General features: G+C 43.3%; 1 protein-coding gene across 1 annotated transcript; it reads left to right on the top strand.

Annotated features, from left to right (window-relative positions):
* Positions 1–95: 95 nt before the first annotated feature.
* On the top strand, positions 96–14,911 carry pogza (pogo transposable element derived with ZNF domain a). The gene is made up of 26 exons (XM_061760419.1): positions 96–254; positions 1,368–1,444; positions 1,535–1,638; positions 1,745–1,805; positions 2,815–2,940; positions 3,023–3,163; positions 3,859–3,935; positions 4,481–4,609; positions 4,695–4,954; positions 5,364–5,521; positions 5,614–5,714; positions 6,974–7,120; positions 7,217–7,351; positions 7,460–7,537; positions 7,627–7,718; positions 7,802–7,957; positions 8,075–8,134; positions 8,534–8,640; positions 9,336–9,387; positions 9,996–10,215; positions 10,410–10,646; positions 11,533–11,622; positions 12,401–12,703; positions 13,015–13,209; positions 13,803–13,933; positions 14,252–14,911. The coding sequence occupies exons 2-26, from the start codon at positions 1,384–1,386 to the stop codon at positions 14,514–14,516; spliced, it is 3,486 nt and encodes a 1,161-aa protein (XP_061616403.1). The 5' UTR covers positions 96–254; positions 1,368–1,383; the 3' UTR covers positions 14,517–14,911.
* Positions 14,912–16,025: the final 1,114 nt, after the last annotated feature.

A 16,025-nucleotide genomic window follows, 5' to 3' on the forward strand; every position in this document is an offset into this window, starting at 1 on the left:
TTAGCATAGCTTCAAAAGCTAAGTGTATCCCTCCGCCAGGCAGTGCGGCAAGCAACGTGAGGAGGAGGGGCGGAAGGATACACAGCAAACAGCGGCCTTATCACGCCAAACGCAGCGTGACTGCGGCTAAGTGCTAGCTGCTAGTCAAAGAGCTGTTTCTTGCTTTTTTCGTGTGTGTGAAAAAGACACACTACTTTGTGGTTACAATTTCACTCAAATACGTCTTAATTCGAAACTTTAAAGGCGAAGAAAAGGTAAGAGAATGTATGTGTAACTTTAAAAAAAAAACGTCATTTTGCAGAGTTTTTACAGCACTGGTGGATTTTAGCTGCCGGGCTAGCTCGTTAGCATGTAGCATCGGCAGGCTGAGGAGGGGGAGCACATCGAGTGTCCCACGGCAATCCGCCCAGTTTACTTGCTGCCGCTCACCTTTCACTTCATCCCTTTGGAAAGTACAACAACGAACATTAAGACAAAAACTTTCTCCACAGCGCGTTACGGCAATGTTTAAAGACACGCCAGTGCTTAACTTTGTGTCATTTTTGTCCTCCTAGCCGTGCTAAGTGAATATTTTCAATTTCCTGTTTTATTACGTTGATTTAATGACAGTATTATTTTTAGGTGGATTAGTAAGCCAAATTCAACAGCAGCAACAATGAATCGATTTATATTTGCAATTATAACAATATTGGAACATGAGACGAATTTTATGAATTTACATTTCAGACCGGTGATGTCATCAATGGGGACATTAATTAATTACATTGTTACATTGTACACTGGACTAAAGAGTTTAATTCGTTGATTGCATATTAAATTGTCCCCCCCCCCCCTTAAAAAGAAAGAAAGAAAAAAAGCCCTGTATTTTATAAAACATATACATTTAAAGAGAATATAAAGAAATAAACAGGTTTTATTACTGCACATTGGGACAAGCTTAGTTGCAACAACAGTTGCAGTGTTTCACGTGTGCCTTTAAGGGGCATGGCCTATTGAATGACATAAGTGTTTTGTCCTACGAGAGCTGCTAACGAGTATTCTCACTTTGTAATGTAATATTGTGTAATATTAAAGTAGGCTGTTGTGTATTGTGCAATATTAAAGTAGGCTATTGCCTTTCCATTCGGCAATATCGTTGTACCGATGGATTATTTGGTTGCTTAGTGACCATTACAAATAAATAAAGTGTTGAAATCCGATCTTTTTCACCCATCGGCTGGAAATGACATGATCGGCCCCGATTTCCGATCACGTGATCTGATCGGGACAGTCCTACCTATTACATATGATCACACATGAAGTAACAATTTGCTGACTTGACATGTTCCAATGAATCAATGGTGGAATTAATGCTGTCAATAATGGAGGTGATCCTGCGTGTTGATGGCCGCCTGTTCCGACGTGCTGATGGAATACGAAGGAGAGGAGTCGCCGCTCTATGAAGGTGAACTTTTCAAATCTGTCGACATTTGTGGAAATTAAATCAACGATATGGAATACATCAAGAGTATTTCATGTTTGGTTTGGGTTGAAGATGAGGACGATGAGGAAGCGGACCCCCTGCCTGCGAATGCCACCCACGTTCCCGTGCAGGCGGTCAGCAGCTGCAGCCCCCACGCACACAACACCACACTGGAGGTAACACTTGTTGCTATTATTAATAATGTTTGTAACTAACAAAGTTTGCCTTCATCGACTCACACTGCCATCTTGTCTTCCTGTAAACGTGTGTGTGCGTGTTTAGTCGGCGGGCGCTCGTCTCAGCTTCTTGGTGAACGGTCACCGTGTCCCCCAGCTGCCTGGAGGTCAGTGCACGTCAGTCGCATTTCTACGATGCTCGGATTTGTACCCGTTTGGAACAAAATCCTCACCCATAAGCGAGCTAATCCGCGTAGCGTTCGTGCTTTCCATTTTCAATTGGAAATCGAAAAGCAGTCAAAGGATAAAATGACTTGAGTTATTTGTTTTTGTAATAGAACTAAAACAAATGACAGATTTGTCATATTTCAAATTCAGGCTCAGATTAGAAATACAAAATGGGAAAACACAGGACTGAATTTGGTTTTAATATTTCATTCAGAAGTTTGGTAATAAACATCAGTAAAGATAGCTTAGCTATCTTAGCAACCACAATCGGTCCGGACCACGACCATGGGTCACATAAACACGACCAATTTAATATTAGAATCAAACTGGGTGCTGTGGCCTGTTTTTCAATTTTGTATTTTTGATCAGAGAATTTTTAATGCCATTTTTTCAGAGGAGTGGGCCGATGTTTTTTTTTTTTAAAGTCACAGTTCCAAAACCAGTAAGACTTTACACCAGCAAGATGAGCTGTTTTTGTTATTATTATTTTTTTGTTTTCAGTATTGAGTCATCAGTGTAGGCAAAGTGACCCGACCCCCTCTCACTGTTGCTGTGAGAAGTCAGTCAGCCCGAAGTCTCTTTCGAGATTTTTTTTCCGGTACTCTGATACTTTTTTTCTTTATATTGGAAGAGGAAGGATATGCAAAACCTGGCTTACGAAGAGCGGTTGCCAAAGGAGGCAATGCTTCCAACACATTTACGAGAGCGCCACTCGTCAACTCTCTGACAAATTGAAAGTAACGATTGCCAACTGAAAATGAAATAATGAGTGACAGATTCAAGAAATTGGAGGGAACTCCACTGGGATCAATCTTTTGCATTAAGGCCAATAACGGATGTGTAGATCATCAGTTTCCATGGTAACATTTTAACCAAAGGCTCGAAAGCTGAACACGAGTCAGTTGTGACCTTTTGAATTGATGTCCTGTGCAATGTAACATCCTACAGGGGGCAGTACAGAGCTGAAGCTGCAATTCCATCCTGGCGGCACATCCAGCGGCTTTGTCACGGTGACGACCTGCGCGGCTATTGTGCCATCTCCTTCCTCGTCCGGCCACAGCCCCGTCATCACGGGTACGCCACACCCACCACTGGCATCACATCAGAGACAATATTCAACATTTATACCAAGTATTTGAACGAATGGTGTGTGCAGATGTGGTCTCGGGTCAAGCCGCTCACAAAGTTTTAAATGAGTACCAGATGAATGCCGATACCCAGAAGCCTCCACTTCATTCCTCAACGCCCAAGGCCCCCTGCAGACCTACAGTTGCAACTAAAAAATACATCCCCAAAGGTTTGCTTCAATCATTTATAACAATACCATAACTCCTATTCTAACATCTAAGTCCAGGGCATGAAAACAAGTGTACCAACTGTAGTCTGTTCATTTTACAACACGCTGACTTGTACATATTAATTTATACACATTACCATTCAAAAGTTTGGGTCTCCCTTTGAAATGAAAGAAATATATATTTTTTTACCACGTTAACTCATTCACTGTCGTGGTGGTTAATATTTGTTAACTTAACTGGAATCCAACCGTTTACCGGCTCCGAAGTATATATCCGTCTATTTTTTTTTCCTTTTCAACAGGTAGTTACGGTAGAGGGTCTCACCCAGTTTGTTTGTGAAATTCAGGTTTGTAAACCGCTGTAATTACTAACAGATCCGTGTCGGCGGTGACGTTGCACCGCTTTGGATTTGAAATCAGCACGGCTTTTGAGTAGAATATAAAGATTAGGAGGTGAATCACAGCTTGTCACATTGATCGTGGGGGAGAGAAATACCAGCGCATTGGAAATCAGACAAGTTAAGGGACCTGACACTCCAACAGATGATGTATATGTGTGGTATAAACGGCGTACATGTGTAGGTAGTAGAAATTGTCGCAATCGTAAGGGGAAAAAAAAAGGACACAGTTCATGGAGTGAACAACCATGTTGTTGTTGTTTCACACTGATGATGTGTTTGTGTGTGCGTGTGCAGGTCCTGCTCGTCCTTTCAAGTGTGCGGCGTGCTCATCGCAGTACAAGTTGATCTCAGAGCTGCGGGCATTCACTTGTGTAAGTTGAAGCTGAGAGCAGTGTGAAGACAACCGCTGTGTTGGGAATCACTCCAATCACTAATCACGACAGTATATTGTAGTGAGTCGGCCATTTTGTCGTGCTGCCGGAATGTGTAGTGAGTATAATTTCTCCCAAATACTGTATAGTGCCGTCAATGTATCCCACAAAGCATATTGAAAAGTCGTGTAATTTTTGGGGGGGTTTGTCTTTGGAACAAACTAATGGCATCTCCATTTATTTCAATGGGGAATGATGATTTCAAACTCTTTTGAGATGCTAGCATGGTCACGGAACAAATTAATTTCATATCTCAAGGCACCACTGTATAGTGATTCAGGAGTAGGGAATAGCAGGAGATACTGTGTTCGTAACCATTCACTCATTCTCTAATCACTACAAAGGTATTTTTTGGGTGGAACTATCCAGGTCTACTGGAAAAAGATCACTATATATTGATTACGGGTTAGGAAATGAGTGAATTCTTCCCGACACAACTAAAATGAATGTAAAGCATGAGAATGACGTCACTTCCTCCTGACCAGCTGTGCAGTCCCGTCGTCACCGAGAGTGTGAATAAACTCAAGCTAATAAGGAAGAAGAAGAACATCAAGAAGCGCCTGAAGAACAAAGTGAAGAAAGGCGGCAAAGAGTCTGCAACCAGTGCGTCCACGGTGAGTGTCAAACGCCAGCAGCCTGTCAATCAAACCCGCACGACGACGGAGATCAGGTGACGTCTTTTCTCCCCCTTATCCTCAGCCTGGAGCCAACTCCTCCCTGCGGCCGGCCGCTGCCGACGCCGGCCCCCCGTCCGAGCGCACACCGGGGCCTGCGCGGCGCCCGAGCTCCCCCCAGCTCATCCAGCCCGAGCGCGGCAAGCTGGTCATCATGGTGGACGACTTCTACTACGGATGCGACCCAGGACGCGGCGTCGTAACTGACCATGTCAAGAACAACCAGGGACACGCTGGACCCTACCACTGCATACACTGTCCGGAGACCCTAATCAATAACATCAAGTGAGACCCCCAAACGAATCTCTTTAGGACCAATTACTGTATCAATTATTCCATCGATTAATCGGATAGGTATTTTTTATTTAAATGTATTGCAAAATAATGTATTTAAATGCATTTAAATGTATTGCAAAATATTATTGGGAGTTGCAACAATTAATCGATTATACAGTAAAATCAATCAATTATTATTATTGATTAATCGTTTAGACATTAACTTAAAATTGTCCGATTTCAAAGAATTTCAGCCTCTCAATAATAAGAATTATCTGATTTCTGTAGTCCTCCGTGAAAGCAGACTGATTATCTTTTGTGTTGAATCGAAATTGATTCACGGAGGATTTGCGCATGCCCAAATTAAGGTCAGCCTTTTCACCCCCCCCCCCCACCGATCTCCCACCTCCCACCACAGGCTGATATCTCATATGAAGACGCACGCTGCCAAGATGGCTGAAGAGGACTGCCGCATGCACCGTGTGTCTGCTTGTCCTCACTGCTTCCGGCACTTCAGCTCTCCCTTCAGACTTCAGTGCCACGTGGAGGCTGTGCACATGCGTCCCGAGCCCACTGGTCAGTAGCGCGCAGGCACACACACACACACACACACACACACATACACACAATGTCAGCGTGTAACAAACACACAATCCTTTGTGTTGCAGCCAAGTGCAAGATCTGTGAGCTGGATTTTGGCACAGAGCCCGTCTTCCTGCAGCACATGAAGATCATGCACAAAGCAGGAGAGATGCCCTACGTATGCCAGGTGGGATACGCACGCACACACACGCGCGGTGACTGCAGTTGCCACCATGGACCAAAAGCAAGCATCTTGAGAAGATTGATTTACTTTCTGTAAGCGTTCTGTAGTCTGTCACCTTTTTTGTTGTTGGTTTTTGTGTTCAGTACATGCGCAAAATATCTTACAGTGTTATGTTTCACCCCCACATGCTTTAAACAGATGTAAATGTATTTAAAAACGTTCTTGCCTCGCTGTGGCAACGCCTGATGGGACAAGCCAAAAGTATTCAGCCAAAAGTACATCTGTATTCAGAAGCGGTGTGCGCTGTAAATTCCACGTGATGGCAGTAATGTCTAAGGAATGGAGTTCCACAGTCGGTTACTTTGGAGTGTACACACCTTCTTGTTTTGCATTCTCAATACAACGATCGTGTAACTCCGTCCTTCGCAAAGCTGCTAGCTGTGCAGGTAGCCACCGTCAACGTGCTCATGTAGACGACGGATGCAAGCTTTTCAGGTTGCTACATTCAACATACATATCGAGGAGTTTTCTTTTCTGAATGCTCAGGATCTTCCTCACTACCGAATGCCCCCCCCCCCCCAGACACAGGATGCTTGGGGGATGTCATAAAAGCAAATTAGAAGTGTTCTACCCGAGAGTGGACGACTGCGACGTTACCAGCAGCCAGTCAGAACCCAAGAGACTGAGGGGGGAAAAAAACAAAAACCAGAGACTGTAAATCAAGCAAGACTTCTTCATTTTCCTTTATACATTTTAACCTTATATTGCATAGACTCAATATTTGTTTTCCATACTGTAGTGTTCAGCACTTTAAAAAAAAAATTGTAAAACGCTGTAAAAAAACAATAAACAATCGCTGTGGAGGTAGGTGTGTTCCAGAAAAAAATCTTTGGTTGGACCGCGATGTAGCAGCGGTTCACTGGAATAGTGGTAACCATCTTTGTGCAATTTTCTGATAAAGAAGGAATGAGCACTTCAAATGCCTCTAAAATCCTCTGTAACTAATACACTCAGGAAAAAAATATTTGATTACTAAAGTACATGAACTATTTTAGTGTCTACACTTCTCTCGTCACCAATAGTGTTCATTTTGCACTATTTAAGTTTTTAAGACACGACGCTCGGTTTGAAACATCACTGTCATTTTCACACGTCAACTTGGATAACTCGTACTCCGATTGAAGTGGGCATTCCAACCAGACTCAGCATTTTTGACAAATCGTCTCACGTTGCTAGTAATAGTGTGTGTGTGTGTGTTGCAGGTGTGTGACTTTAGGTCGTCGTTCTACTCGGACGTGTGGAGTCACTTTGAGGAGTTTCACGGCAATACCAAGAACCTGCTGTGTCCGTACTGTCTGAAGGTCCTACGCAGCAGCTCCTGCTTCATGCAGCACTTTGCCAAGCATCAGGTGCATACTGTGTTGTATACGTTTAATAAACGTTTAAGAACTTCATGAACGATGTTGAGTTCAACAATTTGTGTGCATGTGTGTGCGCGTTTCCAGAGAAAATTTGTGTTTAGCTGCAAGAAGTGTCGCCTTCACTTCCTGTGCGTCAAAGAGCGCCAGCAGCACTACAATCTGCACCACGGAACCCACATCATGCCCGTGCAAGTCACTGGACTTAAACCAGGGACCAGGGTACTCCTGCTTCTCCTTGTGCCACTACCCAAGATTTTGTCATATGATGATTTTTTTATTTATTTTTTTTACGCTCAGAAATGTCCCTGTGTGTGTGTGTGTGTGTAGGTGTCTGTCAGGACGTACACAGCGGGTGCAGGAGCCAAGTGTGAGGATGTTACATTTCGAGCAGTGGCTGCGTGTAAGGTCAGTGTCAAGATATTTATCATATACTACTTACTGTTTGAACAAATATGACAAAACGTTTTTTTTGGGGGTGTTTTTCTGTGCTCCAGGTGGTCGATGTTGAGGAGGCACCGCCCCCGCCGGAAGTTCCCAAGAAGAAACCGAGGGAGAGTTTAGCTCACCTGGTGTCAAACCTCAACAGGTACACACATACACACACACACACACACGCACACACTTGACATGTGATTCATGTTATGACTATTTTTCATTCACATTCCTCAGCAAAGAAGAGGAAGACGTGTCCCATCCTTCACGTCGCTGTGTGGAGTGCCTTAAGTCGATCCCGAAGTTGAGCGTTCACTTCCCGTCTCGAGTGCACTGCTCGCTGTGCCCGTTTGCCACGTGCTGCTCCGCCGCCTACGCCAATCACATGATCAAGTCAGCAGTCAATCAAGTGAAATTGAACAGTTTCCCGCGACACACCTGATGAGCTCTCACGGCACGCTAGTGTGCTTGCTTAGGACTCTCTCTGGTCTGATCCTCATGTCCCCGCAGAGAGCACACTGTCATCAAGAAGAAGCTTGACTACCCCAGCATGTTCCTGTCACACACACGGTGAGGCAGACAGCGGCATCTCATTACTTAAACGTTTCACCACCGATTCAAACAGTTCCAAATTGTACATATTCCAGAAATTCAGAAGAGGGGGTGGCGTTATTTTTCTCATTCCAAAAATTCAAACGTTTCCCATGACACCCAAAGGTCCCCATTCATTTCCAATGCGATGAAAAAGAGTCCCACATCATTACCATTTCCGATTCCAAATGTTTCGTCACATTCAATTCACCCTGGGAACGTTTTTCAACATTCAAGTAAATCCCACATTACGAAAATTCCACATTTTTCCACAATTCGCATACTCTGACATCGTCTAAATCAGTTATTCTCATTTTAGATGGTTTGCAGACAGCTACAAAAACTGTGCGTGTGTGTGTGTGTGTTTGTGTGTGTCAGGCTACAGGAGAAGCTGAGCTGCACTTCGTGTTCATTTTGCACCGACGTAGGAGACAAGATGGCCACTCACCTGACCGAGCAACCGGGACACATGTGCATCACGTCTGGTAATACTACATGTTCTACTTGAAAGCGCTATAAAATAGAAATATTAAAATATGTAAATATTAAATAGTATTAATTAATTCAAATTAATATCAAAGACAATGTAAATAAATAAAACTGGTTGTATAAAGTGTGATTAAGCCGAAAGTTAATTCAAGTTAAGGTTCACAGTTAGCTCACGACAGTAGTTCTAGTACACTCACCTGTTATTCATGTTTAAGATAATATTTAATACCATTTTAGTGTGAATTTATAATTTTGTGAAAATGTTGGACTTGACTCTTTTTTTTTTCTTCTACTTATGTACTTTCTTTGAGTTGTCTGGTTTTGCGACGAAAGAAATAAACAAAAACCTACATGAAAGACCGTTTCAATAGAAATGTAAAAAGGATTTTGGCAGATATATCCAAATTAGCCTCCGATTTAAAGTAAAAATTATTAACTTTAGTCTGAAACCAGAAACTTAAAAAAAAAAACATTTTACACATTTCACAAAAAATGGAGATGTCTGCTTTTTCATTTAAACTCTTATTATTGAAGTTATTGAAGGACAGTTGATAATGTGACTGCTCCGACCGGGCAGTATAGTTTGCTCACAAAAACCGAGCAAATGTTTGGAGGCCATTCTAGAAGACGGGCTGTCAGACTCCGTGTGACGCTCGTGCGGTGTCGTTGACATGCTGTTGTGATGTTTCAGATCCCTTCGAGACCGTTTTAAGCGACACGGAACCAACGTGCAACTCTAACAGGTAGATCCTCCTTCTCCCTCCCGATGTAACTTCCTATCTATAATCATCATCAGACTTGACCAGCATCTAGTGCTGGGAGATTAATTTGAGTTTGTCATGACCATCTTTTTTTTTTTTTTTTTTTTTTTTTAACGTTTCCATACTTCATAGCACACTGACATGTACTGCTTACAATTAACATGGCTGCAAACAGAAAGGCGCTAATTTACAAAAGTATAGCCAGTGTTGCTAACTTTGCGACTTTTGCAACCCCTCTAGTGACTTTTTTTATTAAGTAAAAAAAAAACAACAACTAGCAACCTTAATTCCCCCAAACAGACATAATGAGCGGAATATACGTTATCTAAATATTGGAAAGTTTTGACCCTGAGGTACGAGCTTCCCAGCCGTAACTCTCCTTGGCTCATCTGTACAACTCTATATGCAAAAGGAACGCGAAAGAGCTGGAGACGGTACAACGCCACTCTTTGATAGATAGGTCATTTTATGATGTTACATTTATGAATATAAATAATTTTTTTTATATAAACTCATTCACTGCCAACTTTTCAAATTGGAGTTCCTCAGTTCAAAGGATTCAAGTCTGATTTTTGGGCCGTGTCTCCCAGCCCTACCGTCAAGAAAGTTACCTTTCGTTGCCCCGCCCGTCTCCGTGTGACGACGTCATCGGCAGTTGAAGGAGGAGCGTTCATCCCCATCCGCCTGGTTGCACCTCGTCAGCCCTCCAGCCGGCTGTCAGTCAAAGCGCTCTCCTCCCCCTGCGACCTATCCTCTCCGGCCGCCATGACCATCAAGTTCCTGAAGCCCCGCCCACCAACGCCTGAAGAGGTGAGACAGACAGAAGATGTCAATTCACGGCGTTTCTCTCGCTCTCCCTCCCTCTTTCTCACTTTAACTCCATCTCTATTTCTCTCTCTAACTCTATCTCCAGGTATCTCCAGCTCTCTAACTCTATTTCTCTGTTGCTAATTATGGTACTGTGAATATCAGTAGGATGCCGGACTGTTGTTCTTCTGTCACAGCTGGCTCCTCCTCCTCCTCTTCCTGCTCCTCCTCCCCATCCGCAACAAAACAACGACCTGCTGGCAGAGTGGGAGTGGCGCGTGGCAACGTGGGTGCTGATCCGTCATGAGCAGCAGCTGCGCGTCAGCAAGGATGTCCTACTGCGGACCGGCGCCTCCGTGCTGCCCGAGAGCAGCCGCGAGGCCGAGCGCTACCGTCGCGCCGTCGAACTCATGTGCCGACACCTGCAGCCGGAGGTGTGTAGTAACGCGCTACATTTACTCCGTTACATTTACTCAAGTAACATTTTCGATAAACTGTACTTGTCAGAGTACTTTAAATGCACTGTAATTTTTACTTGACTATTTATGTGAAGAAGGATCAATACTTTTACTCCGTTACAATGATCGACATACCGTTCGCTACATTTATTTATCCATTCATGCGTGTGCACATCTATTTTTAGACTCCATTTTCGACTTCCGCATAGGGCGCCCGTTGTGCCAATCAAACGTGAACACTAATGTCATTTGTCTCCAATTCACCAATCAGACAACACAAGGCAGTCACATGACCGCGCACGTAGCCTTAGCGAGCCAATCAAAATGACTCATTTGGGGGGGGGGGGGCACACAGCCGCACGAGTGTGTTTATAGACCAGAAAACAGCAGCTTTGTCATGCAGCTCTTAAATTGTGACTTCCCAAACTTGGATATTTCAGCCCACTTCTAACTTGAGAAAACACCTTGCAGTAAGTTGCAGATGTTTTTGCTGTTGGTTTGGCAGTGGATGCGGCAAAATTAGCACACACACACATACACAATCACTAAGTCTGGTCAGCAAACAGCTTCTTCATGAAGTCATTTAAGTGAATAAAGCAAATAAAGTTTCTGTAGGGCCCAAAGCATGTGTTGTTGGTTTTTTGGCAGTTAAAATTTAAAGTGGTGGCAGTTGTGTGTCGACTCAATCACAAGTTACTCACAAATTACTCTTTACTTGAGTAGTTTTTTCATTGAGTACTTTCTTACTCAAGTAAATACATGGATGATGACTTTTTACTTTTACTTGTGTCATATTATTCTAAAGTAACAGTGCTCTTACTTGAGTACAATATTTGGCTACTCTACCCACCTCTGCCTGCAGCCCAGCTACAAAAATGGACGCCTGCCCGAGAAAGTCATGGACATGGTCATGGAGAAGAGCACCGCCGTCATTCTCTCGTTGTGCTCGCAAGTGAGTCGTCACTTAAATTACACACAATACACACTAATGAGGTCACTGCAATTCGAGTAAATACTTTACAGTGGTGCCTTGGCTTATCAGTGCCCCAACTTAACAGTTTTTCAAGTTACAAACCGTTGCTTAGTTGAATTTATTTATTTTTTTGATGCTTTGCGTTGCGAGCCAAAATCTGAGTTAGGAGAAAGCTTCAGACACGCCGCCACTTTACAAGATGTCGGCAAAGCACACTTTTATCTAAATAAAACTCCTCAACTCACTCCAACATAGTTTCATGTTAGCAAGATAGCGGCAAAGCACTACATTTTTGTCTAAATGAAGCTCTCAACTCTGTCCAACATAGTTTCTTGTCACCAAGATGGCGGCAAATCACTACTTTTATCCAAATGAAACTCCTCAGCTCGCACCAACATACTTCCTTGTGACCAATATGACATCAAATCACTACTTTTCTCTAAATGAAACTCCTCAACTCGCTCTAACACCAAGATAACCGGCCCCTGATGTCACTCACTTGAACATGCCTCAAAAGACACATATCCAACATATGAATACGAATGTGGAGTAATTACAAAAAAACGAGTTTGATTCTTTCCAATATCTTTTGAGAACCTTTTTTTCCCCCCTAATTAACGACAGCTCGTAAATCAAAAACCTCATAAGGGGGGCCACTCGTAAGACGCAGAGTATTTGCTGCGATCATTTGCCGATGTCTTTTTTTGTTGACTAATCGTGTTGCCCTCGACAAACGGATCGGCCAATCGCCTATCAGATCCAGAGCGCGGCTCTCCGCCCTCGATGCGTGGGCTTCATGGATGAGCTGTCCATCTTCGTGGACGCCGACCTGTTCTCCAGCCAGAAAGCGTCAGCCTTCCAGCTGCTGGGTTCTCCCACGCAGACGCCGCTCTTCGACGTGGTTCTGTCGGCGCTGTCGGACGGAACATTCCTCCCGCCTGTGCTCTTCTTCCGCGGATCGCCGGTGTGCGTTCCTGCCGGGTTCCCCAACAACGTGCTGCTAGAGGCCCGCCACGACGGCTTCAGCGACAGCCGGCGGCTATTCACGTGGACGCACAAGGTATGACCACGTTTGTTTGTTTGTTTGTTTGATGGCAGCACGGTGAGTGAGTGGTTAGCAGCGCATCTGCCTCGCCCTTCCTGTGCAGACGTTGCATGATCTCCCTGTGATCAAGTGGGTTTTTGGTCCCACATTTCAAAAATATGCTTCTTGGGTTAATTGAAAACTCTAGATCAGGGATTTTCCACTGAGGATGACATAAAAAATAAAAAGGAAGAGGGAGGTCACTTTATTCATGTAGAACCTGCGACTGAGTATAAATAAGTGTTGGATGAACTTCTTGTGATGTCACAACCCGCCCCTTTTTGCAGGTGTGGCGCCCCCACGTGGTGCCGTACGGCAAGTCCCTGCTGATGGTGGATGTCCATCGGGGTCACACCACGGACGAGTTCAAGTTCTATCTGAGCTCCGCCTCCACGGACGCCATCTTCATTCCCGCCGGATGCAGCTGCCGCCTGCAGCCGTTAGACGTCTGCGTCAAGCCCGTTCTGCACAAATTCCTGCAGGTAGACACCGCCACGCCATGTTGTTAGTGGAAGCAGTGCACATCAGCCAGGACGCACTTTGAACTATGCAAGAAAAATAAATCCTAAAATAAACATGGAATAATTGCTCAAATTGATTAATTACCCAACCCGACACAGCGCATGAATGTTCTCACGTTAGGGCTGAGAGATTAATTGATATAATCGATTGATCGAGTTTTTGGGTCTGGCCAATTTCTTTATTAAAACAAAAAAAATTATTATTTTTTTTCCCTCAGCAGCGTCCGTAGTTCAACTTAAACAACGTGACAAGCAAATTTGTTCACGACTGGTTGCATTTTTTACCCTTATTTTCATTCTTATTTTCCTTACCAAAAGGATGCAATGCAATGTGATGCAACTTAATTCACATTTTGAGGGACAAAGTAAATGTTGCAAGTGGGGATGGACAAGTACCAATACAAGGTATCGGCATGATAACAGCTTTATTTTGTGGGGGGGGGGGAAGTTATTTAAACAGTCATTTTAAGGCCTATATCAGCCATCCCTACCTCGTGTGAGGAATAAATATGAAGGTGAAAGTTGACTCTTGTCTTGTGCTTGTGTGGGACCAGGTTCGTTGGAACCATCTGGTGCAGCACGGGGGTCTGGACGGTCTGGGTCTGGACCAGCTGGCTCTGATGTTAGCCTGCTGGCTCAGTGAGGTGTCGTCCACGCTGACTTCAGACGTCAACATCTTGAGAAGGTTTGGAGACTTTGTTGCTGCTTTCATCTCATTTTGGACTTTCTTTTCGGGGTGTAACAATACATGTATCTGCATCTAACTGCTCGATACATTGGTCAATTCTTTAACAACGAGACTTAGGCTGAAGTTTACTCTAAAACTAAACGTCAAACAAAAATAATTGCATCTTACATTAGTTTTTTGGGTGGGAGGGGAAGGGGGGGCGCTGAAATGGATTAATGTCATTCCCATTCATTTCAATAGGGAATGATGGTTCGAGATACACGTATTCTGACCTATGTCCTAGTGACAATGTTGCTATGGCAACTGTCCCATCAGGTCGTTTGCGGCAGTATGCCACCTGCAGAAGGAGCAGAAGGACGCCGACCAGATAATCCAAACGCTGGTCAACAAGCTGAATATACCCCTGGAGCTCCCCAAACCTCCTCTTTGTCTGGACCCTGACCCTAAACCCGATCCACGTCCCGATCCTCCTGGTCCTCCTCCCGCTAGGGAAATTCAGCTTCTACTGGTGTTGCACAAAGAGCACCAGGAGAAAATCGACTTGACCGCCGAGGACGGCGAGCACCCGATGACGTTGTAACGTGTTTGGACATCACCAAATAACCACTGCATCAACATCTCCATACAGTGATACGGGAGTTGGGAATGGCGAATGATCCCGAACACAGTCACTCATTCCCTACTTCCAAATCACTACATAGTGGAATATAGTTGACTGTGGGGCTGAAACGATTACTCAAGTACTCTGTAATCACTACATAAGGATTTTTTGGTGGAAGCTTTCGGGAGCTATCTTGGTCCACTGTGGATACAGGGAGTCGGGAATGACTGGATCATTCCAGCACAGCCTTTGTGAATTTGGCGGCACCTGGTGGTCTGATGCAATATTGACACACTGTTACTGTTCACTTGAGAACTTAAAATTTGTTCCCTCAATTCTGAGAATTATTAAAATATATTTTTGTCTCTGCTCAAGTTGACTTTTATAGTCTATCCATCTTCTTTCGTTTATTCAGATTTCTTTCAAAATGTTTGTGTTACTTATTCTTTTTTTTAATTATTTTTTATTTAATTTAATTTATTTTCTATTTTTTTTGTCCTGTGTGGCTGTTAGGTCAAGCAGAAAAGAATATCTGTATCCCTTTTATGCCAGAACAGATTAACCGTTTTTTTTTTTTTTTAAATAAAATCGGTTAATTAAAATAGGGCGGAACGGTGGCCGACTCACAGTTCTCAGGACCCGGGTTCAATCCCTGGCCCCGCCTGTGTGGAGTTTGCATGTTCTCTCCGTGCCTGTGTGGGTTTTCTCCGGGCACTCCGGTTTCCTCCCACATCCCAAAAACATTCATTAATTGGAGACTCTAAATTGCCCGTAGGTGTGACTGTGAGTGCGAATGGTTGTTTGTTTGTATGTGCCCTGCGATTGGCTGGCAACCAGTTCAGGGTGTACCCTGCCTCCTGCCCGATGACAGCTGGGATAGGCTCCAGCACGCCCACGACCCTAGTGAGGAGAAGCGGCTCAGAAAATGGATGGATGGATAATTAAAATAGATTGAATAATTTCTCACTTATCTCATGAAATCATTTATTCATTTATTGTGCATAGTAAAAATATGACTACAAAATTCCAACTTTGATTAAATTGCATTATTTAAATATTACACTAAAATAAATATTACAAAAAATGATGTGGTTTTAGTTGATTAAACAATTTCATTATAAATAGTACAGTATATTACTAAAATCTTTTTACAACTATTTGATAATTAATAATAAAATAATGATAAATGATACAATTACATTTTACAAAAAAGACTAAGGTGCTCTACTAATCGAATAATTAAATGGATTATAAAAAAATAAAATAAGAAAACCAAAAACCAAAATTGTTAAAAGAAGCTAGTTTATACGCACATTTTAACTTTTTTTTTTTTTTTTTTTTTATATAACCTTGTCTATGAATGAGCTGCCTTGTGTCCACTTTAAAAAAAAAAAAAAAAAAGCATTATGAGCAAAAGTTTGGCAAGCTTTGCACTGCATTGTGCTTCCCACGCGTGACCACATCCCTCTGTGTGTGCGTGCGTGTGCA

Source organism: Phyllopteryx taeniolatus, chromosome 21, assembly GCF_024500385.1.
Source record: "Phyllopteryx taeniolatus isolate TA_2022b chromosome 21, UOR_Ptae_1.2, whole genome shotgun sequence".
Lineage (NCBI taxonomy): Eukaryota > Metazoa > Chordata > Actinopteri > Syngnathiformes > Syngnathidae > Phyllopteryx > Phyllopteryx taeniolatus.

Excerpts from the sequence above, each read along its gene's own strand:
- pogza (XM_061760419.1), top strand. The coding sequence starts at position 1,384 with ATGGCCGCCTGTTCCGACGTGCTGATGGAATACGAAGGAGAGGAGTCG. Across the intron at positions 1,445-1,534 it reads GGAGTCGCCGCTCTATGAAG|ATGAGGACGATGAGGAAGCG; the intron begins GTGAACTTTTCA and ends TTTGGGTTGAAG. Across the intron at positions 8,135-8,533 it reads ATGTTCCTGTCACACACACG|GCTACAGGAGAAGCTGAGCT; the intron begins GTGAGGCAGACA and ends TGTGTGTGTCAG.